At 36.6% G+C, this 27,207-nt stretch overlaps 1 protein-coding gene across 1 annotated transcript in view; it reads left to right on the plus strand.

Moving 5' to 3' along the window:
- Window positions 1-746: 746 nt before the first annotated feature.
- Window positions 747-27,207, plus strand: part of DNAH11 (dynein axonemal heavy chain 11) — a 100,776-nt gene continuing 74,315 nt past the window's right edge. Inside the window, 12 exon segments of the mRNA XM_050708440.1 lie at window positions 747-858; window positions 1,945-1,969; window positions 12,288-12,426; window positions 13,932-14,024; window positions 14,155-14,349; window positions 15,826-15,926; window positions 16,764-16,883; window positions 18,187-18,325; window positions 19,277-19,426; window positions 21,115-21,258; window positions 26,865-27,003; window positions 27,006-27,052. Coding sequence (XP_050564397.1) covers window positions 747-858; window positions 1,945-1,969; window positions 12,288-12,426; window positions 13,932-14,024; window positions 14,155-14,349; window positions 15,826-15,926; window positions 16,764-16,883; window positions 18,187-18,325; window positions 19,277-19,426; window positions 21,115-21,258; window positions 26,865-27,003; window positions 27,006-27,052 — 1,404 coding nt within the window.

Consider the following 27,207-nt stretch of genomic DNA (forward strand, 5'->3'; position numbering starts at 1 on the left):
GGCATATATGCCAGATCATGGAATAGGGAAGATGCTGATCATTGCCACTGCTGGTCCTAGGCTGATCGTTTGTGTCATGTTCATCACACTCAGGTGTACACAGAACTCTCCCTTATATCCAGAACTGCTATTCACAGAGGGTTATTAAATTTATGGATACTTTTATCTGCAGTGATATAATAAGAACATCGTTTAAGTTGTTGGAGCTGCAATGGAGTAAATGGCTCTGATCCAACTGGAATTATAAAATCATTGTGTTAATAGTTGTTATTTATTATTTAAAGTATCATACTGGAAAGTAAATTTTCAGAGCTTTTACTTTATCTACTGACCCCAATAAAATCTTCCACAGACTTATGCTGTCCCAAACATCTGCATATGAAACAGGAAAATAGAGCTTTCTGACAAATCTCATCATTTTTTCTTAGTTATCAACAAGGTAGTTTTCTTAGTAATCAACAGTAGAAACAAAAATCTCTTTACCTTGAGGGTGGCCAAACAGAGGAACAGGCTCCCTAGAGAGGTGGTTGATGCCCCAGGCCTGTCAGTGTTCAAGAGGCATTTGGACAATGCCCTCAATAACATGGTTTAACTTTTGGTTAGTCGTGGTCAGGCAGTTATACTATGTGATCTTTCAACTAGTCTATCCTAAGCTGGCTGTTAATAACAAGTAATTATTGTAGCCATTTTTATCCTATTCCATAGGAAATATATTCTTTGGATAATAAGGTTTGTGTCTGGGATGCATGCAGAGGCTTGGAGTTAAAGGTGAAGAATCTGATATCCTTGAGGGGAATATTGGAGCAGCAAAATTCTGCAGTCAGAGAGACATGATACCAGGTCAAGAAAGTGATGGGAGTAAGTATTCAGTTAAAGAGACCCCAGTAATGGTCTTTCATAGTCTACATATCAATGCAAAAGTACACTCAAGCATGTGGTAGTGCTGCTGCTGCCAATCATTCGATGTGGAAGTGGAACAGTGATTCAGGGTTCAGACAGAGCCATCTCAAGTATTGAGAAGAGAATCTGTGGTCTCTGTTCAGACAAAAGGACCCGACTCCCTGGGGGCACTCCCTGGGGGCATACCTGGCTTGCTAAATTAGAGGTTTGTTCAGTAGGTGTCTCTCTCCCTGCTGAGTTTAAGAGCAGCACTAAGCATAAAGAGTTCTCTGTTTTGTCTGAGACAGGAAATACTTACAAGTAATAGTTCATATTAAATATTTAGAAGAAAAGTAAGCAATGTGGCTAGAAACTTTCCTGGATAGCAAAGAGAAGGTTTCTTGATAATGACCAGAGGAAATGAGGGGCAGAGTAAAAATGGAAAGAAAGGAAATAAATAAGCCACCTGAAGCATCAGCCTACTAGTAAATTCTTTAGGAATTAGTTTGTAGGGAGTCTGACAGAGGTACTGTAGTTGTTTCCAGATTTTTTGCAGAAATCAGCCGAATGTGGGCTGTCTTGGAATTTTCTTATGGAGAACATCACAGGAACAGAGCTCCTTTAATAAAGTCAATTGAACAGCTGCTTGAAACTCTAGATAAAAAACAAGTAAGAGCTTAATAGAAATACTATTAGTATATCATTATTAGTTGCTCCTTTGATATGCTTGGTTAGTTAAAAACTTTTTAATGAATCTTTGTTAGTGAGTTACATTTTCTCAAGATGTTAGTCCTGTGAAATTATATGCATGCTATGTAACTGTACATATTCTAAGAAAATTCCTGTCTTGATGTAGGAGTTAATGAAATTACAGCTTTCTAAACTTATGTTTCCTTAGATTTTTTTTATCATTCGATAATATGCTGTCCATGTGCAGCATTTAAAAATGTGTTCTGTTATGATATAGAGTAATAACAAGAGAATTTATTAAACTCACCCTAGCCCTATTTCCTCTGATAAATTATTTTGATTAGTGCATTTTTTGAATTTTTTTTGTCTTTCTAGGTTCAGCTACAAACAATACTGAAAAGTAAATACGTGGTGTATTTCATTGAACAAATGAAAGGTTGACAAAATAAATTAAATGTGGCAGATTCTGTCATTTCCATTTGGATGGAAGTTCAATACACATGGGCTCATCTAGAAAGTATTTTCATTGTCTCTGATGATATCAGAAGCCATTTGCCTGAAGATGTACATAGACTTGACAAAATCAATACAGGCTTCAGAGTAAGTAGAGTGAGTGTGTTATGTTCATTTTTGTCTTGTATTTGAATTATATAGAGTGAGCAATTAAGCAGATATTTTTAAACAATACTATGTTGACAGTTTAGTTTGAGAATTTCTTTGATAGGTTTGTTTCTAACCCATTGAGTTAATGTTATTGCAGAAAGTATACTTAGGTGTAGTCTGCATTCTGTATTATTAAAATTAAAGTATTTATTTGCCTTGTTTTCCTTTCACATGGACTGGCATGCAGATTGGCACATTATCACAAACCTCAGTAGTGGAAAAAGTTCTGTGGATGGTTCTTTCACATGACTTTAATATCTTCTTTTAGTTACCCTTTGTTAGCTTTTTAATCTCCTGGAGTTGCACAGAGATATGATACTTCTCAGTTAAGGAAATCCTTTCTGTGAAACTTCATATAATTTATGACAGTGATAGGTGAAATATAAGGTTATGATATATTGTTTATTAATGACCAAAAATGACAGCAGATCAGCCTAAGCATTTTCACTTACACAAAATATCAGGTCTTAATTGTTCATTCTGACCAAACAAAAAAAGTCACTGAACCCTTGATGAGTAAAGAGAGTAACTTGCATTATGAACATACCTATAATTCAGTCTAAATATGTCAGGGAAAATTCTGAGGTCTCACTTTTCACTACATGTGTTTCTGAAAAGCTAAGTTATGATAATGATCATTTCATAGGTTCTACATTTAAAACTTCAAATAAATTTCTAATTGTTTAAATCTGCAGCATAAGCAATATGGGCTGCAACATGTCTAACTATACACACAAAAAAACCCTACATTCACACCTTTTGCATTAGTTGAAAACCTTGTTAAGAATGATGAAATTAGTCATAGCATTTAACATGCATGCTTTTCTTCATGATGCATATTGAAGAAGGCATGGGTCTTTCACATATAAGCAGAATTGTCATACAAGTTAATGTTTTTGGTGTAATCTGTCATTTTGTTAGAAGAGATCTAACAGTATAATCAAAGCAGTGTTTGTTTTTCTTCAATGGCTGTTCAAAGAAGAACTCAGTTGCCTGAGTTCCTTTTTCATTTTCTTCATGTTCAGTGTAAACATTGTGAAAATAAATGGTTGTGGATTTTCTTCTTTTGTCATTTAAAAAAAAAAAAAGAATCTTAAGCTGGTGAGGTTCCTTCTTCCACTTCCTTTCCCCTGTGCTTTCTTTGTCCCATTATACTAAATGGTATGAAATCGAAAAATGTGAGGGGAGTTCCACCTGTTGTAACTAATTTCCTCACAATTCTGTACAGGAATGACACAACAAAAACAAAAATGTGATAGAAGTTACCACCAAGCCATAGATGTATGAAAAATTGAAGATTTGCAGCACAGGTAAAATTTCCAGTATGACCATGAGTTGGAAATACAGTTCTGGAACAGTCGGGAAATGAGGGGTGTCAAGTCATGCTTGATTTTTGTACAGTTTTGAAATTATATGATAATATTTTTGTTGTTCGTTGCTATTTGAGGTACTGGACTTGTACAGTTTTTTGTATGATTAATTATATTTGAGGTATTATTTTGTTATTTATGAATTGCATGATGTAAAACTTTTTCAAATGTCTTAAAAATATTTTCAGTTTTTATCAAATTTATTTTCTCCCTACACACAAACTTGTAGCTGGGAGTCTTTATTTCCCACTTTCAGCAGATTTGTCATGCACAAATAATTGTGGTGTTTGTCTTATTTCCCCTGCAGATAGGCATGTAATTGAGCATTTTGAAGCTTAATACTTCTAGTGTCAATACCAGCATTTATTTTTGTGTTTGTTATTCTTTATACATGAAAATGTATCTTAGGAGTCACTTCACTCTCTCATTACAGTGGTTCATTGGGTTTTGCTTTTCCAAAAATTTCTTTTGTCTATAAATATCTGTCCTGTCAAAAAGAAATCTTCTTGTTTCTTGTTTCCTAAGGCTGGACACTTTGGAAGAGTTGAAGAGGAGTTTCCATGTAGCCAAATGTACTTTCTCAGAGACTTCTCTGGTAGCATTCCGTTCTCATAGACTTCTTGGTCTGAAGGCATGAAAAGAGCTGTTTTGAAAATATGTAAAGTTTGCCACTTTCCAGCTGTTTCTTACAGCTGGATCCATTGTTGGTACTTAAAAGTAGACTGCATTGTTCTGTTTTACTGTTTCGTCTGATTTCCTCCTTAACTGGAAGAGAATTCTTGGTTTTAGGGTGGTTGAAGTCAAGTATCATTAAAATTTCTGTTGTCATTCAGACTTCCTCTTTGGGAAAAAGCTCTGGGTGGATATTTAGAAACCAAGGACATAGCATTTCCTCACTTCTATTTTGTTTCTTCAACAGACTTGCTAGCTATTCTTCCAATAAGAACACAGGTGGAACAGGTAAAATTCTTTGCATATTTTTGTACTTCATGTTGTCTATAGAAGGATATATTTCCAGGTAATGATGTGAGAAGATAGTATCATAGTACCTCACCTTTATTTTTGAATGTTGAGTGTTAATTTACTTATACAAAATATTCACATTTCTGAAGTAACGCAGTAACCATTTCCTGACAGCTAGGACAGGTACAAGGTCTTCATCAAGGAGAGATTAAACAATCATTCTGAGATATTAGAAATCCTGTGCTGTCTCTTACTGGAAATTTAGCTGTGTATGATTTGAATTTGTATGGATCATAACTTTGCAGGAATTAGAAATGGAAAAGGCCAATAAGATCATCAAATCAATTCTGCTTCTGGTGCTGACTGATCAAATTTCAGAAATGTTATGCATAGTGGTGATAAGTAAGACTGAGAGATCCATGGTCTTTGTTACATTGTTAATGGCTTTACTGCTGACCATTAATGTAAGCAATGTTTTTGTAGCTATCCTTGTTTTCTCCCCTTCAACAATAATCTGTTAGATTTTGTGACACTTTGAGACCAATTTGTATTAAAACACAGGCATTTTTCATTTCAGAAGCTCTATACTCTACATGCCAGATATATCTACGTGCCAGATGATACTCCTGGCCTCAGTGATGATCCAGCTATGGCCATTAATTCTCTGAGTACTAGAGCTATTGGTGTCTCAGGCAAAGTTTTTTTTAGGAGGGATGAGACATGTAACAGAAGAACTGATATTTTCCCAGAGGATGAATTATTTGATAGGCCTGAATATTGAACCTTTTTGGACATGATCGTAGATTCTCCCATCTGCTTTACCTAACTAAATCTTAGTGACTTGTTTCATCCATTAATTGCTCTATGTTACATATAAGAAGAGCAGCCGGACAATCTTTTGTTCTACTTGTCAGGAATAGACCATGCCAGTGTGTAGACAGTGATCTTCAAAATCTATGGTCTTTGGAGAGGTGTGTTGTTACATTTAGACCTAAATCAACGTTTTTTTGTGAAATAATCACTAACCATAATTAATAACAATTTCAAGACATCTCGGTTTCATATTGAGCTTAGAATTTCAGTCTCTTTGACAACTGACAATAGTGTCATTAACTCTATTCACTACTTGCTCTGTGAGCGTTTCCACCCAGCTTTTCCCATAAAAACCTCTTATATAGTAATCATGCAACAGTCAGTGTTGCCGTGTCAGGCTGTGCCACCAGAGGAATCAGAAATACTCTTCTTATTTTTTTCATTGCCGTAAGTGTTCTAATGTTATCAAAATACCATTTAAAAAAAAATCTATTGTTTTTAAAACTTACAATTGAAATGCTGTTAATCACCCCACCATTTGGTGCATTTTATTTGTTACAATTAATTGAATGTAAAGAAACATTTTCAAGAGGATGTAGAGGAATCTACAAATACTGCCCTTGGAATGTACAGCAGAGAAAAAGGGGCATGTTCCTTTCCACGAAGAGTGTGGTTGCAGTGGTCAGGTACATTGAGTTATATGAAATTTAGTTCATGGATTTTCCCTTCTTTGGTATGTTAATTAAATAGACACTTAGACTGGCATAAAATGTCACTTTTTAAAACAGAAACTTTAAAAAAAAATCATAACAAAAAATTACAAATATCTTTTCCAAATTTCAAAATATTGTTATCATTATTACATTGCTCAGAGCTGCCTAATAAACTAATAACTTAATAAATAATCTAGTTGCCCTTTGTGTGGAAGCTTATAAAGAAGTGTAGAGAGTTAAGCGTTTAGGAACAATCAAAAAAGAAAAATTGTGCTGAAAGCCACAGAACATTGAATCCATACTAATAGTTCATACTAATGAACCCTATAGTTAAATGTTATGTTCCTCATACTTCTCTCTTCTGCATTTCCATAACAATTTCAGTTCTCCTCCTCTCTAATCCTTTAAGGCACACCTCTCCAGACCTCAAGCTCTCTCCCATGTCCCCTATCAGCTGAACATGGGTTTAGCTCTTTTTGAGCCTCATGTTTGCTAATTGGCCAGCCAGTATGCATACTAACTGGGTAGTGGTAGGTCAGAAAGAACAGATCAGCAGCTTCTGAGACAATAACTTATTGTTCTCACAACAGTGCTGAATGGATAAGCATTCACATTGCATAAAATTGATGTTGCATGTAGTTCTAATGATTGATTGTCTCAGCAGGGAAGCCACAGATTGAATGGGCAAATATATGCAGCTTGCCTCTTAGAGATAGTTTCTCCAAGACACAGCTACGTTTGAGTGCCTGGAGACATAGGAAAGACTGTATTGTCTGTGTTTACTCTGTCTCTGCAGAACAGAAAAACTTCAGGCTTTTATATTTGGAGCTCTAAGACAGCAGGTCTGTGTGCTTCAGTCAAATGGATATGTAAAGCAAAACAATATCTGGTATCCCAGTAATTGGGAAAGGCTCCTCAGAATTAAATCCTACTGAAGAAGCAGTGTGGAAAGAGAAAATGGGGAAAAAAAAGAAGAAAAGCAAACAAACAGAAAAACTCTCACTTCAAGCTTGTAAAGAATGTTGATATGAAGAAAATCTTTTGTAAGGATTAAAGAGATGAGCTTCCTATTTTGTTAATATAAAACATAGCACTTATGCTATGTGAGTAGATTTATGCTTTTTTTTTTTTTTTTCCAAAGGTAGAGTTTTGGTTGCAACACCTTGGTGAAACTGCATGCAAAAACAGTGCATCTCTTCGTCAGGAAGGTGATAGTGGCCTATGAAGAAAAGCAGAGAGAACTTCTTGACTACTCAGGCTAGGTTGCACTTACCTGTTCAAAAATCTGGTGGGTTTGGGATGTAGAAATGGCATTCACTAGGCTGGAAGAGGGTTTGGAATCAGCTCTGAAGGATTACCACAAGAAATAGTTATTGATATCTTCTTTTTGCTTAATTCAGGGAAAATTAACACAGTGTGAAAATGGTCTCATAAAAAGATATTAGTGGCATATTTAATAATTTTAGTCTTATAGTAAATTAACTGCTACTAGCATCTACGGGGAGGGGAAAAAAAAAAAGAAAGAAAGAAAGAAAAAGAAATAGGCCTTTTGCTTCAGTTTTTGTCATCTCATGGGCCTTTTGAGTACATCTTGGTTACTGGGTTTTCCATGGGACCATTCGGAACTGAGATGAATGGTAAAAGCAAAGACTACCAGAGTTCATCCATGTTAGTGTAGCAAGAACAAAGTATGAAAGCAGTATAGATATAAATATTAAACCCATGTATTTGTTTAAGGAAGCAGAAACTGTTGTCTTTCTTTGAGTCAAACCAAACAGTTTACTTCTAATATTATTTATTTTAGTCCTGCTTCAGAAGAATAGCTTCTGCTGTTTGAATTTTGTTTCACCTTTGCTTACCTCTGCTTCCTTTGAATACTTAAGTAGTCTGGTTTTCTTTTCCAACTTAGAAAATCTGCCACATTGGAAATACAAATCAGAAAGACACCTGTAAGGAGAGGAAAATCTGATAGAGGTATCTAAAATTATCCCTATAATAGAGGAGATGGACAAAGATTCATCTTTTGTTCAGTGTCTCTAATATAAATGTAAATAGGCACTACCTGAAACTATTAGGCAGCAGTTTTTGTTTTCTTTTTTTTTTTAAAGAAACACCTTCACACAGTGTGCAGTTTAAAATACAGAACAGTTGGCTACAGAATGACACAAGTATAAAAAAGGGTCAAATAAAGGGTTAGTCATATTTCAGTTCAGTTCATGGCTATTAAATATGATGATAAAATTGGTAGAGTGGTTTGTGGGGTGTGTTTTTTTTCCACTGGTTTGAGTTTGGACAGTTTTTGTTTGTTTTTGTATGTGTTTGTTTTGTTTTTGTTGTTGTTTTGTTTTAGTAAATCCTGTCTGATGTGTCTGTGGTATATTATGGCATATATTCCCAGGATATCCATCTCCTGGGCTTGCTTTTTTTATGTTTCTTTTCAAAAATAATTTCTGCTAGCTTCTATGAAAGACAAAGGGTGATCCACAATGAACCTTTGTGTGATGCAGCAAGGCTATGTTTCTGTGGTTGCTGCTGGTTCTGTGACTTCAAGCAGAGCACAGCACTGTCTCACATTGTCTCTGCTTCCTGACTGGATGTAGTCTGAGCTGGGGACTCTAGGACTTGTTCTGTTTTAAAAAAGGTGGGCAAGGAATGATAATCTGGACCTCCGTGCAGATGACATCTTCCTGCCATAAAGAAATGGAACTGTGGTGTCTTTAAAACAAACAAATAAAAAACAGATACCTTTTGGAATACTAGACAATTTCAGTCTAAGTGTCGCTACTGATACATCCTTTATAATTGCATTGGTACTTCCATCATGATATGATACAGAAAAATAAGAAGCCCAATGAAATTATCTGCTGGTTTTATTTTTGTAAGCATTTTCAAAATCTTTTAGGATTTAGACTAAGATTCTTAAGTAACTAATTTTCTGTAACTTGGTCCTGACAGGAGCTTGGGTATACTTTGAATTCAATTGCATCTCAGCAGAACTTCTGTTGGTGGTGGCAGTACAAGTAAAGATGATTCAGAATGCAATTAGGGACAAGAAAAAGTATTTTTTTTCACTGCTTTTTTTTCTTTTGTCCTTTACAGACCATGAATATTAAATCAGTAAAATCTTGCAAATTTCATCTGAAGTCTTTTGTAAATGCATTAAGGGAGTAGAGAATAACATTAAATCACTCGTGTAATATACTACGTCAACATAACTTCCTCTTCAAGATGTAGTAATAAATGAGTAACCTCCTGGCCCTACAGGAATGCAATTAAAGTTTTGCTGTTGAAATTCTGGTCTTGTTCAAGTCCCGCCATGTGAAATCATAGCACAGTATGGGTCAGAAATTTGTTGGGGTTCATTTTTTCAAGAAGTCTCAGGTTCCAGGGTTTTCCAGTGTTTTTGAGACAGGCCTTTTGTTTCCACTGTACCACATCATTCTCCTTCCTCTGTTTCTTTTCTGCAGTGCTGTCTCCTGGCCTTTTCAAGACCACCTCATCCCTGTCAGTCTCAGTCCTGTTTTATTGGCAGGCTCAGAGAGTTTATGGACTTGTGCTCTATGCTTGCTTTCATCTTCAGTTCTGGCAGCTGCCTTGGCTGTATTGAGTGAGTGTACCTCTGTCCTGTACCATGTGAAGAACTGACCTCATTATATTTTCCTCAGAGAAGCAGCCATCAGAATTTTCCTTTTTTACTCTTGTTCTTTGCATTTATAATGCATGTTTTAAAAGTTAGTTCCTTCTATATACATATTTCAGCTGTAGGCACTCTTTGTTGCCCTAACTGTACAAACTTTTCTATCCAAATTATATGCTGGACAGTAGAAAGACAGGTTACTAAAAGCCGGTGCCCACCAGAGAATTGCCACTATGCTTCCTCTGCTAGCATAAACTTTCCTAAGCGTTTGCTTTTGGCCCTTGTGAGACATGACCTGGGGAAAGATGAATCTTTGTCGTCTGATGACTGGTTTTGTATTATGCACTTGTTTACATCTAATCCAACAGTAAATATATGTATGTATATATATATATGTAAAGGTAACAAAGATTTTCTTTAGGTAAAACATTACACTGAAATCATCAGTTAGAACATTTATCACTGTGAACCCAGGATATGCATATGCCTGTGAGCACTAAAATATACATACACACACAAGAATGTTTGCTGTCTAGTGGTAGGGATAGATTCCATAGATGGGAATCCTTACAGCTGGTTTAACCTAGTAAATTAATTACTTGTGTAAGTGCCTAGCTATCACATTCTGCCATTAGCACAGGTATGCCTGCACAGATGTTTTGTGACTACCAGTTCCAAGTGAAGCTGTACACTTTCCTAGTAAGCTACTGAATGTGTGATTGGCGAGAAGCTGTGAAAAGTATGGTACACAGCAAACAATTTCATATGCTTTTGGACACTGCAGGACAGCCTGTTATCTCTTTCTTAAAGTACATATTTATGCCTTATATCTTAATGCCAGTCTCTCAAGGAAAAAAGTTCAGATTTTAAAAGATCTGACTATGTTTTGCATGTTGCACTCAGTGAGTTAATATCAAAATGGTGTTCTGGGACTGAATTAATGATGCCAATTTATTCCAACAAAGTGTTGGAGCTGTGCTTTAAACTATGTGATGATGGTCTTTGAGCTTGCTTAAAAAGAAGTTGTAACTTGCCTTGTTACTTGAAATCTATGCTCTTGCCTTACTTTTCACTGATTTAACCAAGAATTGAGAACAATTTGATTCACTGAATTGATTTCTCAACATATTGAAGTTCAATAGGGCAAGCTGCAAGGCATTGTCAGGCTGTCTGGAGAGGCGTGAGTATAGACTTGATATCTGGGATTGCTTTTCTGAGCAGTAAACCCCTTTGATTTTTAAAAGATAGAAACCTAGGGCAGAACTGGGCCTCACATTGGTGCTTCTGTGAGCAAGCTAAAATGGACGCTACTTTCTTATCTATTAAAATAGACCAACATTTTGGTATTTGTATTATTTTTGCTTTACCTATAACACCATACTCCTTTGTGCTTTTACAGCAGAAAGACACAGAAGTCTGCTAAAGTTGGAAAGCTGTTTGCTCAGGCACATCTCCTCTCACCAACCAAACATCCAGCTTCAGATGGCAGGGCTGGGCGGCAGCAGCAATTAGCTTTCTTGTTCTTTGGACCTAAATTTATAACAAGCAGGAAGCAACATCTGCTTATAAGGAGGAGGTTAGGATTTGAATTCATCTGCCTCTGCAAAGACAGTCGCTAGAGAGGTTTCCATCAGTCCTCTCTTTATCCCAAGCAAGGTGGGGCAAAGCTCTGCTCCTAGCAAAAGGATTGCTTTTTCTTCAAATGCTCTTGTACTCATTTTCTGAGGTGAAATCTTCCTAATCCAGACGACCTTCATGTCGTGAACCTTGGGGAATCTTTCCCCAGCTGTAACAGGGTGCAAGAGACAGCAACATAGATGTAGCAGTAGCTGGGCTCTGAAGGATGCAGCTAGCATGCAGCATTGCTATGGCATTCTGAGTAAGGCCAGTTGTAAACTGGTCTTATAAGACCCTAAAGTTGGGTCTTAGCAAAGATTGGAGGGACAATATCTTTCCCCACAAGTGCTTTTAGTGAATTATATCATTAGAGTTGTATTTTTGTTCCAGAAGTTTGAACTAATGGTTAAATTAAGGGGAGAAAAAAAAATAAATAAAAAAGGAAGAAACAAACAAACACTGGAACCTCCAAAGGCAAACACAACCTTGTATAAGAGCATTAAACAACCCCCAAAATCCAAGTCCTTTAAAAAAAAAAATAAAAAAATGGCCATTTCAGCAATGGCAGGGTGTAGCATCTGACTTCCAGACCCTGCACAGCTCCTGGCAATATCTTTTGGTCCTTCACGGCAAGTGACACTGCAGCAGACTGCCTGCTTGAAGTATCCCTAGTACCTGTCTTGCAAGCCCTGCATTTCTCAGCTGCCTCCTTTGTGTACAGCAATGTTACTGAATGCTAACAATCAACGGTTCCTAATTAGCTCTTTTTGCTTTAAAGTAAGGTCCTTGTTAGCTTTGACTGACACTCTTAATTGTGACTCTCTTGAGCTCTGTTTTTAAAAATGTTTGCACACATCAGTCATTTGATTTAAGTGACTTATTCTTACCATGTTTAAGTACTAATCTGTGTATCTGGATTATGGGGTTTGTTTTCTTCCTTAGACCCTGTGCCATGGTTGTCCCTGACATTGAACTGATCTGTGAAATTTTGTTGGTTGTTGAAGGGTTTATTGATGTGTGCTTGTTAGCCAGCAAGTTTAGCACCTTGTATACTCTCTGCAGGGAACTGTTCTCTAAACAGGTGAGGGTCTCTTTGGGCTTCTGGGTTTGCTACGTGTTAATTAACACATATTCACTTGGAAACAGTGCAGCTGGACATTGTATAATAATTGTTGTGGTTTTCTTATTTTATTTTAATTATATGGTCTTTTTATTTTTAAGACACTTTAAATCACATGCCCATCCCTACTTTATCGTCAGATATGAATTTATAATAAAGTGCCCTTTTCTCTGATCTTGGTACATTTGTAATGCATTAATTTCATGTTTAAAAATTTGTAAATTGCTGCCTAGTACCTGGGATGGCTGAACTAAATTGTGTTGTTGTTTTTGTATTAGAAAAAAAAAATACCTCTTGGAGAAGAGAAAAACTTTAAAGCAGGGTAGGAATTATTATGAATAACAATTTATTCTGTTTGGGTGAATGTTTGTTTAAACGTTTGCCAGTGAATACAGTGGAGGATTGTTCAAAAAAAAAAAAAAAAAAAAAAAAGAAAAGAAAAGAAAGCAGTGCTAAGTAATTATTATCCTAGGAAGAATTTATATTCAGAATAGCTATCCTAAAAATCTACATTTTTTTTAAGCCCTTCCCTCACCATATGTTTCTAAGCTGTTTTTAGGCTGAATAGCTACCTGTGTCTCTTGTCCTTTAATTTTGGTGTTTGATGTAAAATATGTTGCTAGTCTACCCAGTCTTCTCTTTTGGAAACAGAAAAGTACTGTTAACATCAGGTCAAATTAGATGTTTGGCAGCAATTTTTCTGCTTGCCTTGTTTCATCATGGAGGCATAGTACTACTGAATACAATACTTTAAAATATAGTGGAAGATATATGAGGATGTAGTTAAATACAGCCTGTGAGTAAGTGCTGCAAATGACTAATATAAAGGACAGCTTCCCAAGAAAACTTGGTATTTGACATCATTTCTTCATAGTTCCTACCCACAGCTTACCCCTGTGATAGAAAAATAACAGACATCGAAGTGACCTGAACCCAAGGATTAATAAGTTATTGAGTTTTTTAGAGTGCACCCTGACATTTTAAACTTGAGCCAAGTAAATGCTCAATCTGCGAGAAGAGGAAGGAGACATATTGCATCTGTGCTGGAAGAACAGTGTGGGGCCTCCTCCTGAAATCCATCCCTCCAGAGGAGTCAGCTCCTTGTGGTTGTAAATAATGTCTATTAGTGTGAGATTGTCACTGGAGGAATCAAGGTGGAAATGGATCCAAAAGTTCATGACATCACATTCTCAAAGTATCATCCTGGACATTTTACTTCTGGTGCAAATCTGGTGCCATGTAAAGATAGATGGGATATTAACAATTTGATAGATATACATATTTCACCCCTTTTATGCTTTTACTTTGCTAGACTTCCAACACTGGCATAAAAACACTGCAAGGCTACAGCATAAACAGGGAACAAAAAGGAACAAAAAAAAAACCTTTAAACTTAGTGTTTTCTTATACATTAACACTTGGTTTATTTTCCTGTACTAACAAAATTCATTAAAATATTTTCCCAGGACCACTGTGACTGGGGACTTCGTGCTATCAAATCAGTTCTGGTAGCTGCTGGCTTACTGAAATGGAGAAACAAGAACAGACCTGAGGATCAGGTACAACCTTCATTTAAAAGCGTACAGGAGTAGGAGCTGTTCCTGGTGTTCTCTCTTTGAATAAAACCAGAATCCTAAAAAGAGAAGGGTTTAACACTCTTGTGATCTGTGGCTTCCCATCCTTTTCCAGGTGCTTTTGTGAGCCTTAAGAGACTTCAATTTGCTTAAAATAGTGACAGATGATATCCCAATTTTCATGGGCCTGATCAGTGACCTGTTTCCAGCTCTGGATGTTCCAGGGATAAGGAACCTGTAATTTGAACAGATGGTTAAACAATTTACCCTGGAGCTTGACTTGTAGCCTGAAAAGAGCTTTATTCTCCAAGTAAAAGAATTCATTGCCTTTAATTATTCCCCTTAAGAGTTTCAATCAAAATAATTGCAAATGGGTTGTATTAGACATGAAGGTTATTTTTGAGTATGTTACACTATTGATAAGGCATCCTCAAATTCTCAGTATTTCAAAGGCATTTTGTCATGGCAGTACAGGAACTCAGTATGATAAATATATCCATAAGGAAAATATATCTTTTCAAAAAGGCTGTCTCCACTGACAAGCATGTTTGTTTACAGCACCAAGTTCTTGTACACAGTAGCTTAGCAAATGTTGGTGACTATTTATAGGGGGGGAAGGAAGAAAAAAAAAGAAAAAGAAAAAATATAAATATGAAGATATAGATTTGGAATGTGTGATTACCTGTGGTTTTTTTCATGTGTGTTCTGCTATTTCTGTATAATACAATGCATAATTAAGAGTAAGAACTCTATGCTTACTGAAAACATGCATGTGATTTTATATTCATAAGTATTACTCATCTATAAGCTAAACTGAAACGCTAATTTTAATTTAAATTACAGACGGGTTGAAAAGGTGAAACTTAGAGATATTGAAACACTGTTTTGGTACAGACCAAATAAACTGTGGTTATTTGGACTACTAAGGAAATACTTTCCCACTGTCCTTCAAACACCATCTACATCTGAGGTGTACAATAACACACTGCTATCCTTTATTAGGCTTTTTTGGAAACTGTAATAACCAAGCAGGTTAAATGTGACTGTCCTCAGGATTTATAAGGGACTTTCTGCTCCAGTCTATATTGTTCCTTTATCCTGACAACAGGGACAAAAGACAATAAGTTATACCTTGAAGTATTGTGAACTTTCCAATCAGTCTTCTTTAGGGTGTTCTGATTTCTGCTAACTGGGCGAATCAGATAACCACTGAGGAACGTGAACTCACTCCTATTATACTTCAGAAAGTCAGTGTGGATGCGCTTCACTAAGACAGAAATTTATAAGCAGCCAGACTCTTTCCATTCTGCTTCTCACAGAACTAATTCTTTGGAAGAAATATTACTTTAGTGGGCTGATATTATATTTTACCAAATTATACGTACACAACTGTTCTAACTTTGGAATGCACTCTACTGAAGTGATCCTCTAAAGTGATGGCAAATTTGTGGTAACTCTTCTGTATCCCTGGTTTGGCACAATATTGGAGTGTATAGGTGTATAGCAAAATGATAAGATTTGTTCTCACTCATTGAAGTAACTACGTTTATTAAAAAAAAAAAAAGAAAAAAAAAGCCAGTTATCTTCCCATTTTGTGGAAGGCAAATGATGTTGCTTGATGCAACATCGCTATGGCAGAGATAAGTGCTGAGAAGGTCTAAGTTCCTATTTCCTGTTAAAGGGAATAGGAAGGAGAGGAGAGAGAACTTTTGTGCATAATTCCCTCTCTTTGTTAAGAGGACAACAGGAGAGCAAAGGGTCTCACTGTATCCCTCCTGTGTGGTAGGCTGTTCAGCTGGAAGAGCAACTGGCAGTGTGTCACTCCATGTTTGCTGCTGGAAATGCAGGGACTGGAAAGAGCAAGGTACCTGCCGACCTACACAGTGGGTTTTTGATTTCACATTGCAAAGAAATTGCCTTGGTTCTTGCAGAAAACATTCTGCGGCATCATGATCTTTGTTTTAGGCTGTTGCATGGTAACATGCTGTTCAGGCCATCCAGTCAGCCACGTGGTGTGCAATGGCAAAACTCAAATGTACAATTTGCTCATAACATTTTATATGTTGTTTGCAAATACCAAAGGAAAATTAATAGTGGCAGCAAGTAATGAGCATGCTATTTGACAGATAGACTAAGTAATACATTGTTCTGGAAGGAGAAGCAGGATGATTTAATTAGACTTCTAGACAGAAATAGTGGAATATTTTGACACAACACTAGACAAGTATTTCTTATAGTGCCTATTTCTTATAATGCCAATTCTATAATGCCTATTTCTTATAATGCCTATTCCTGTTACAAAATTTTGGCCGGTATGAGGTTTTCTTCACTTTTCAACATTTTCTATTAGAGAAGATAGACTGTGGAGTGCAGCTGTATCAGAATGGGATTCTCCCTTGCTGTCATGGAATCACAGAATCATTCTGGTTGGAAAAGACCTCTGAAATCACCTGGTTCAACCTTTAATCTAGTACTGACAAGTCCACCACTAAACCATGCTACTAAGTTCTACATCTACGTGTTTAGACTTAATGGAAATCAGGTTTAATGTCATTAGGCTTAATGGAAATTTGGGGCTAAACTAGCACAGAGGCATGAGTAAATGAAGGTGAACAGTTGACTGAGTGTAGGCATTTGCAGTCAGATACCCAGTTTAGAAAGGAACGCGGAAATTCCTACTGTGTCAAAATTAACACTAATGCGCAGCCTCTCCATCTCCTTTAGGTGCTGAAAACTGCATTACACCTACGTGAACACGCAACAAAAGTCCATTTGGAATGGCCTCAACCCAAAAGCTCTGACAGCTGATGAACTGTTTGGTTTTATACACAGTGCAACACAAGAGTAAAAAGATCACAGAATCACAGAATTGAAGGGGTTGGAAGGGACCTCGAAAGATCATCGGGTCCAACCCCCCTGCCAAAGCAGGTTCCTTAGAGCAGGCTGCCCAGGTAGGCGTCCAAACAGGCCTTGAATATCTCCAGAGGAGGAGACTCCACAACCTCCCTGGGCAAATGGCACATGTCCTTCTTATTAGGACCTGTTCCTAGAAACATAGTTCTCTATCAAAAATAGGCAATGCCAGAATTCAAGAAGGTGTTAGAGACTGAATTATTGTGTTGGCTTTTTTTCTGTGTTTTAATGCAATATGATGTGAATGCAGAGCACTGGTAATTGTGGAAAGACTGGAGACAGGACAGGATGCTAGTAGACAGAAAAGTACTAAACTGAATGATGCTGATTCAGCTGCCAAAGAGGGTGAGTTATTTTCTCTCCAGACCCATGAAGCCTTCTGTATCTCACCAATATTATTAAGACTAATGACATACTCTCCTGTAGCCAAAACAGAGATAGGTCCTTATTATATAAAATTGTCCTGGTTTCAGTTAGGATAGAGTTAATTTTCCTCCTAGTAGCTGGTAGGGTGCTATGTTTTGGATCAGGATGAGAAGAGTGTTGATAACACCCTGATGTTTTAATTGTTGCAGAGCAGTGCTTACGCTAAGCCAAGGACTTTTCAGCTTCTCGCTCTGTCCTGCCAGCGGGCAGGCTGGGGGGTGCAGCAGGAGCTGGGAGGGGACAGACCCAGGACAGCTGACCCAAACTGGCCAAAGGGGTATTCCATACCATCTGACACCACGCTAAACAATATATAGGGGTGGCTAGCCAGGGTGGGGGGCCGGCTGCTCAGGGATAGGCTGGGCATCGGTCAGCAGGTGGTGAGCAATTGCATTGTGCATCACTTGTTTCGTATACATTATTAGTAGTAGTACTGTTATCATTATTATTGTTATTATTTTCCTGTCTTAATAAACTGTCTTTATCTCAACTCAGAGGCTTCACTTTCCCGTTTTTCTCCCCCATCCCAGAGAGGGAGGGGGGAGGGTGAGCAAACGGCTGTGTGGTGTTTAGCTGCTGGCTGGATTAAACCACAACAAAAATGCAGTTATTCTGCTGTATCAAGAGTTCACTGAAAATATTTTTTATTTTACTATGAATAACCATTTACTAAGCAAAGCATGGTTTTCTTATGCTACACAAACTTCTTGTTTCAGTGATGCATTAGGAATCCTGAAGTTCTAATTGCTGTACGGTGCTATTATTCAAGCACTAAAGTGATGAGATTTTGTTGAAATACAATTTATAGTGGAAATTATATTCTGCTGTCTTTTCTTCTGAGAGAGCAAACTAATATTAACCATGAGGGGTCAAAATGGTTAGTTTTGGATGGGGATGTAAATTCCATGTGGATTGAGTCACTTAATACTGTTATAGCTGATAACAAGGTGAGTAACTGGGAAGCAAGTGCACTAGATTCTTCTCTACCTGTTTTCCCCTTTATTTTTCTGAAGACAGTTTTTTCTTCCATTCCTTTCATTTCGTTTGGTTTTCACTATTAGTAAGTGATGCTTTGGCATCTGAGTAATACATTGCTTGCCTCTATGTACAAGAAAAAGTCTTGAAGTTTCCTACATATACTGTAAGGCTCATTGTGCCTCCTAGTGTATAAATTGATGTAATTCAAGTTGTCAATCACAAGATTATTGAAACCAGCATTTGGGAAACCTTCCAGTAAAACAGATGTGAGATTTCATGGATTAAGTCCTCACATCACTGTAGCAAGGAAGGCTAGCATTAGGAAATCTAAGTCAGTTTAAGAACTAACAGTAGTATCTAGACTTTTTATTCTCTTCTCATTAGTTACACAGTGAAACCAATTTTGTTGTATGGTCAAAATGCTGCAATGTAATTAAATCCAAATCTAAAATCTAAATGTAACTTTCGAATGATGATTGTAGTTTGGTCCATTCTGTTAAGTTTTCCTCTTTTAAGAACTTAAGCCCATCTCCATGTGGTGACCTTCTCAGGTTACTCTGAAAGGTGCCTGTCTGGGGCTATCTGCATAGCCTGACTTTAGCTAATGAACAGAAAGTGTCATTTCCAAGGGAAGTTTTGGAGCACCCAAATTTAGGCTCCTCCTCTCAATCATTTTCTGTTTCTTTTTATTGACATTGAGAAAGATTTAGCTTCTCCTGCTTTTAGCAGCCTTCAGGAGTACTCTCATTGGTGAAGCAGGCTAGTCTCCTTTGTTTTTTGAATTGTTTAAACTGTGGAAAAACACAAGATCAAGTAAAACCTTTTGAACTTGTTCTCCTCTGTGTTTCTGAAGCAAAAACCATAGCCGTGTTTGAACAAACTTTATTTAGCTGCATTTGAGATGTACTGATTCTTTCCAGGTTCTGACCCTTACAAGCAATGAACATGTGCTGGAGACTCCATCGATGCAGCTACTGTTTGAGGTGCACCATTTAAAAGCTGCAGCCACAGCTACAGGATACAGAGCTGGCCTCCTGTCTGAACACAAGGACCTGGGCTGGAATCCGTGAGTATCTGATGACATTAATTAACATTTTTAAGATACATCCTGAAGATTAATGGGAGTAGACGTTATTATTATTTTACTATGATAATAGGGGGGATGAATTAGTTGATGGGTTGTGTAAGTTGTTAAATACAATTTGGAAGATTTCAGCATAAGTGTTTTATTTTTCCCTCTTATCCTGAGTGCTCAGTAAGTAAATAAATTGGCTAGTGTTTCCTGTCTCTTTTAATAATAGTTGCAATCTTTGATACTGTTAAGGACATTTTGGTTTACATCGGCTTGGTTTTCTTTACCTCCTACCCCTTTTGATTGCAGTACTACTCTTTTGACTTTTTGTATGTGTGTTTTATTCAAATTAATCACAACAACAATTTTTTTAAAGAACATGGGTCTCCATGTATAAAAGGGAATTTAGTTGTTAAAAGCACAATACATTAATTTAAGCAGTCCAGTGTGATCTTTTCCTTTTGTCTTTTGTTGAGCTAAACCAAAACAGTTGTACAAATTTTAGTAAAAAGGGAGCTGAATATTTTCAATCAGTGTTTTTATTTTCAAGCAGCATTACTGCAGTTTCATGACAAAATTTGATTTTTCAGCACTCCAATACGTCATCAACGTATCATCAATTTTAGTTCTAGCCATCCATTTTTAGAGTAGTGTGTCAGGATAACTGGAGAAGCCTTCAGTGCACACATTTCCCAGAGAAGTCTTGTCAGCAGGAGAATTTAATTAAACAGCTTGAGTTGCTTCAAGCTGCCCACCTAGGGGGGTCAGGATCAGAAGGCTGGTATGGACATGGAGAAGCAATATGATCTCTCACAGCAAACAGGAGTGTAGAGATGGAAACAGTAGGCAACAAACTGTTCAAGCAGAATAGCTGTGAATGAGTAAATAATTGGTTTAGGCAGTGTTTGACTAATACTGTGTGAGCACAAGTAGGGGATAAAATTGCCTAATCCTTTAGAATAGAGACAGTAAGGCATGTGGCTGCTAACCCGATAACCCGAAGCATATGTTATAGTTAGCATAACGAAAAGGACTTTTAGGCCTTTGATTGTGATAGGACCTAGCAGATGAGAAGAGTTACATTTTTATTACAATTGTCTTCAACTGTACTCAGCCAGACTTTTCAGCTAGTCTGGGTTTTATAGGAATTATAGGAAATATATATAGACTGTAGATGTCTGCAGTGCAAGTCATGTTGAATTTGGGTGTCACATAATCATTGGTCTTGGGTACTACTTACACACTGGTATTTTAAGTATTTTTTTCTAAAACCACAGAAAAAAATATGGAATCCTTGGTCCCACCTGCTTTTTGTTGTCTGGCCCCCTGAAAGTAGGAGCAAACCATCATCTGGTTCCTTCTCCCTGCTCTCCCTAGAATAAAGGATGTAGCCCAGGAAAATGGGTATAACTATATGCCAGTATACTCAGCTGTCAAAGTAGCTCTCAGAAATACAGTAGGATGGTGACATTCACAAGAACAAATAAAAATAGTGTAAGACTGGTGACACCTATGTGTCACAAACTACTGCACTGGGTGTGCATTTAGTTAAAGGTGGTTACATACAGTTTTCAAAATTCAACAAATCAATTTACATTTCAAATCCGCAGGGAAGAAATTTTGTTTTTCAAATTCTCCCTCATTAAATTGGAAAACAACCTTTTGTTTGTTTGTTTGTTTTGAAAGTATGTTGCCAGCTGGATAGAATAAAGGATACACCAATCCAAAAAGGCTAACAGGACTGTTCTCTTTGGTAAATATGTGCCTCCTTACTTGGAACAACTCAAAACAAACTCTAAAACTGTTGCTCCTATTCCTGAAAATATTATGGTACATATAGGCATTAGGATTAAAGCTATTTATTTTTTAAGGAACAGTATTTCTGAAAACATCCATTTCTGAAAACGGTATTTCTGAAACATCCATTGAGCACGTGGCCCTATGCAGAATAAAATAAAGCTTTATTTATTTATTATTATTATTATTATTTAAAATTACTATAAATATGATAGGTATGTGAGGTGAAGCTTAGAGACTCAGTACTGAAGTATGGCACATACTTGTGAGTGGAGAATTAGAAAGTGTCCTGGTTTCAGTTAGGACAGAGTTAATTTTCCTCCTAGTAGCTGGCAGGGTGCTATGTTTTGGATTAGAATGAGAAGAGCGCTGATAACATGCTGATGTTTTAATTGTTGTAGAGCAGTGCTTACACCAAGCCAAGGACTTTTCAGCCTCTCTCTGTCCTGCTACCAAGCAGGCTAGGGATGCAGCAGGAGCTGGGAGGGGACAGACCCAGGACAGCTGACCCAAACTGACCAAAGGGGTATTCCATACCATCTGACGTCATGCTGAACAATATATAGGGGTGGCTAGCCGGGGTGGAGGGGGGGGCCGGCTGCTCGGGGATAGGCTGGGCATCGGTCAACGGGTGGTGAGCAATTGCATTGTGCATCACTTATTTCGTACACATTATTACTATTAATACTATTATTATTATTATTGTTGTTATTCTTTTCCCTGTCTTAATAAACTGTCTTTATCTCAACTCACAGACTTCACTTTCCCGTTTCTCTCCCCCATCCCGGAGAGGGAGGGGGGAGGGTGAGCGAACGGCTGTGTGGTGTTTGGCTGCCAGCCGGGCTAAACCACAACAGAAAGCATGAACTATTAGTAAAAAAATTTAATTGCCTCATGGGGCATTTAGTTAGTTTTGCTCTTTTTTCAGTATGATTCACATTCAGTATTCTCAAGTGCTTTACAGTGTTTTGATTACATTATTTTTTAGGTCTTTTTAAATGCTTAGATAAGTAGGAATTTTCCTTGGGGGGATTAAAAGTTGATGGATATAGAAACAGAGAGCTGCTGATCAGAAGACGTTATCCATTATTGACTATCCTGAAATAAGATTTTTTTGTTGTAGTATAATATTTGGTAGGAAAATATAGGGCTTGGAAAAGAAAGCTGTATAAGGCAGCGAAGGTTTTAGGTGCTCAGAGTAAGTAAGTAAAGTTAAACTGTTGCCAACTGCTTGCTGAAACAGTTTTAGGTATGCTGAATGCCAGACCTAAAAGTAAATGAAATATTAATTGAAAAATTAAACAAAATGCCTGTTGCACCAACCTTTTGTTTCTCTTACCAGTTTTTGAGACACCAGAACTCTGTAAAAGTTGAGAAGGAATTGACACATTTCAGTTAAAACCTGATTTCAAAATTTTCCTACTACAAAAAATTGAGCACAAATTTTCAAGTGGAAATACTATGAACAAAAGAAATAATCCAGTAGAACATTCTGTTCCAGCAATTATGTTTTCAAATGAAAGAACAGTGTATCCCATTTCATTGCTTTTAGAGTTCAGTCCTAGGCATATATGGAGAAAAACAGAAATCAAAATTGGCTTTTAAAACTAAACTGCGTTGTGCAAGTGTTTTTCTTTGTTCCTTTTCAATTTCAGTTAATTTTTGTCCTTACATCTGAGGAGGCACCTCTCAGATGTTATATTGATGTACTTTTAACAGGCAAACCAGTCCTGCTTGTTGGAAATCCTGGAGTAGGACAAACTGTTTGTAGGCAGTAGTCTTTGGAGAGAGCAGCAAGGCTAACATTCCTCTCAACTGCTATACACCATCGGCAATGCTACAAAGTAAGTTCCATGCAGATGCAAGAATCTTATCTTCCCTCAAAGGTGAAAATTTTTGTAGAGTTGTTATTATTGAATGCAGCTGTTTTTCAGGATGGTGGATTGCAGAGGGCAGCAAAGAATTGAATGGCCATGGCCTTCCTACCTGTATACCCAGTTGAAAATTTCTCAGTTCCTGTCTCTTTCTTGCATTACTGCTAGTGAATCAGATTGTCACTAGGCTTAAAAAGTATTAAATCCACAAATGTCTACTGAATAACTTTTTACCCTGCTTTTTCATTCCTGCCTTCTGTTGATTACTTCTATATTTAGGTTGGATAAGCAAATACCACTTTCAGTTTACTTTGTACCTTCTTTGAAGTGTTTCCAAGTTCATACTAAATTGGAATCCTACGTTAACACAACTTAACCTTTCTACCCCCAAAATGGAGAGATCTGAAGAAATCTGATGTGCCTCAGAGAGAGATCATAAGTGAATATAAACTGTCAAAATGTCTTTAATGGAGAAACAACCTTAGAAAGTTTTCAGATATTCCTGTTTTGGTAAGGATTGTTTAGCTAAAGATTGCCATTCCAGCAGCAACCATGGCCAAGGCACTAGAGCACAAGAGCATAACACTTCCCATTGCAAAAGGAAGCTGATTAAAAAATTGGCAACTGATGCCAAAGGTTATATATTCTTTGTGCAGGAAATTTCTTAAATAAACTAGATAGGTGAATGCAGCACCACAGGGGCTTTCTATGCAAGTGTATAGCAGCACCCACTAACTGTACTATGGTCTAAAACTTGGGAGTTTATGAAGGTTTAAGGATTTGCTATGAAATTTTAGTATTATTCCTTCAGATTTTAAGTTGATACTGTAAAACATCTGCTGCTCCTTTTAACAGAATAACAAAGAAACGGACTCTATCTGCAGCTTTTCCTTCTCTCCACTGTTCTTCAGCCAAGTCCCTCTTGTTAAGTGCTCTTCTAGCAAGTCTGAGCAAGTTCCTAGCTGTGGGTGAAGAACTGCATGACAATGCAGACCAAATATATTGTGTTTGCTTTCCATTGTGTTTACAACATCTTTCTGGTGAGCTGTAACAATATAATTTTGTTCTGTCATGTATCGCTCAGAATGACTGCCTCTTATGTTATTTTTGTGTTTGTGGATACCAGTGCTTCTTCCCATACAATGAATTCAAGTGATATATTTTGAAGCCTGCCTTATATATTTTTGGCTACCTCTCCAAGAAATTGTTTGGAACAATCAGGTTGTTGTTGTTTAAATGGGAAGAGGCATCCACATCAAATTACACAAATGAGCAATTAAGTCTCAGCTCAAAAACAAAAGCTTAAAAGCTGAACTTTTTGAAGTACAGCTATTCTTCACATTGCCATGTTCCTTCCAGAGTTTAGAGGTTAAAAGATTTTTCTTACATATCATATCACTTTTAATTTGCAGTATTTTCTGCCAGCTCCCATCTTATCTCTATCTGCTTAACTTCGTTTGAGCTATCTGCTAGAGTGGGTGAGATTAGCATGAAGTGCTGGGTTTTATTTAGCATTCCCCAAGGCATATGACTCATCTGCTCTCCCTCTAGAAAATCAGAAAATTTCAAAATGTTACTTGATGATGGCAGTTTCTAATGCAAACTAATATCGGTACATTAAGTTTGGGATCGTCAGTAGTACTAAAGTCTGGAACGGTGCCACAGGGAAATTTGCATAAACATTTAAGTACAATGGGGTTTAGTGAAATATATTTCCTTATTGTACTGTAATAATGCAGTATTTGAAAAAATATAATGGGATCAATAGGTTACAATTGTGGACACTTTAAAATTTGAGAAAGTTTAAGGATCAAGAAGAAGTGTTCCTAATTATGCGTTTAAAAGTACAGTTATATATGTACCTCTTCTAAATGAAGAAAACAGTGTTCTTTTTCCTAAGATATTAAGGCAACTAAGATACTTTAGACCTTTCATATGCACACAGTTTCTGTATTTTTTCCCCTTTTGTGGTAGAAAATTAGGATAAGTACAGACATACATCTTATTTTTTTCCCCAAATTTGATCATCCAGCTGCAACTACACTAAGGTTCTTCATTTTTGTCTTGTCCTCCAGTGCACCTTCACTCTTCATGTGCTTGCTTTTGTTCTCCACAGTCAGTAACCATTCTTTTAGCTGATTGTGGCTAGACAGAAGTGTATTTGAAAGCGTTTGCTACCTTTCTTGAAGTGGCATGACAAACTCACTGTTGAGGTATGCAAAGGATTTATATCACTGTTTAAAGAATCTGAGATGACAACACAATGCCCCTTTTGTTCTAATGGAAGCTGTTTGCAGTGATATGTTTGTTCATACTGCTTTGCCATGAAACAAAAAAGTCTGTGACAAGTCAGAACTACAGTAGAGTTATGACATAAAGCATTTATATGTCACTACACAAGTGCTGCTTTCATTTCCTATAAGATCTCTTGATTGTGTTGCCCTGTTGTTAAGAAAATAATCAAGACAAGCTTAAAAATGTATGTTTACTTTTCATTTTTCCTATAAAGCCAAAAAGATTTTAACATATAGCCTACTATAATGCATTTAAAAAACAAAAAAAGTCTGTTGTCCACAATGTTAGGATATACTGAATGCATAATCTATTTAAATGCATAATCTGTTCTACTTAGTATACATTGAAATAATCCTTCATTAAAGTTTCATAAACACCTTTGCTTCAAATTCCTGCTATGAATGAAACCAAGAATGGTTCCAAAATTAGGCTGCTGACCAAATACATTAGCCATTTTCACTAGAACATGCTGAGAAGTTTACCTTGAAGTCCACCTATTCCTGTGATTTCATTTTCTGCAGAACATTTATATGATCATTTAAACAACAAAACTTAATGACATAGGAAGGGAAATGAGATGTTTTGATTCCAGCCCTGTTGTAATAAATTCCTAGTGATTTCCGCAGGATCCTATTTCCATGCACAAAATAAAAGCAAGATTTGCTTGTGCGGTTGGAAGTCAAATTTACATAAAGGTTAAATCCTGTGGAATACTTCACTAAGTGACAAAAAATGAGGATCACATTGTACTAAAATTCAGTATTTTAATAATGCCTAATAAAAGTAGTTTTCTCTTATATTTTCAAGATATCTTATCAGCTTTCTCTAGTTAATCTTCCTCTTACGTCTGTAAGGAAAGACATGCAGCTGGCTAAAATCTGTACAAGCCTCAAATTCATGTCATAGGATTTTACAGATATAATGAATACGTGAAATTATTTGAATTAATTTGCTCACTGTTGTAGTAAGTTTATCTGATGGTCTGCATTCAACCTTATGTAAGCACCTCTGGGGAATTAGCTGAAATTTTATATAATCAGCTTAATATTCCTTAGTGATTAAATGATAGTTATCATTTGTATTTTTATACCTTTAGATATATTAAAGTTCTCATTTATCCTTCTCAGGAGAAGAAGAAAATAAACTACTTCAGTGACAGAATTGCTGAATGTCAAATACTTGGGGATTTTACATGCAAAAGCATCTCAGTTCCAAAGGATGCAGATATGTGGTGAGACTTTCAAAAGCCATGAAGTAGTCAAATTAAATCAAACAAGAATTTTCTGGAATTCAGAAGAACAGTCTGATATTTTTAAAGGCATTTTGTGAGTATCATTGATTCCTAAGGACTTCGATAGTTTGAAAACCCTCATAGGTTGTGGAAATATTTCATAAATCTTAGCCAGAATGATTTTGATTTCTTGGTTTGTTTAGTTTCAGCATTGCTTAGTATGGTAATCATTTTTATGTATGCTGCGTGATCTTTCAGAGATGCTTGAAAAAAAAAAAAAAAAGGAGGAAAAAGCTCGTTGTAACTGTGGCCCAGTAGGAAATAAACTTATCTATTTTATGGATGATTTGAATATGCCTAAAGTGGATAGCTATGGTCTATACCTCATGTATTGATTCAGCAGCATATAGATTATGAACACTGGAGAGTATTTAATTCTTACAAAAATTATAGGATAACTTTCAATATTGTGGTCCATGATAGGCTCGCTAAACCACATAGAAATGAAAAACTTGAAGAATTACTTCAAAAACAACAATAAAAAGCATACTCTCCCTGGAGTTTTAAACAGTTTTAGAAAAG

This window comes from Cygnus atratus, chromosome 2 (assembly GCF_013377495.2).
Source record: "Cygnus atratus isolate AKBS03 ecotype Queensland, Australia chromosome 2, CAtr_DNAZoo_HiC_assembly, whole genome shotgun sequence".
Classification (NCBI taxonomy): domain Eukaryota; kingdom Metazoa; phylum Chordata; class Aves; order Anseriformes; family Anatidae; genus Cygnus; species Cygnus atratus.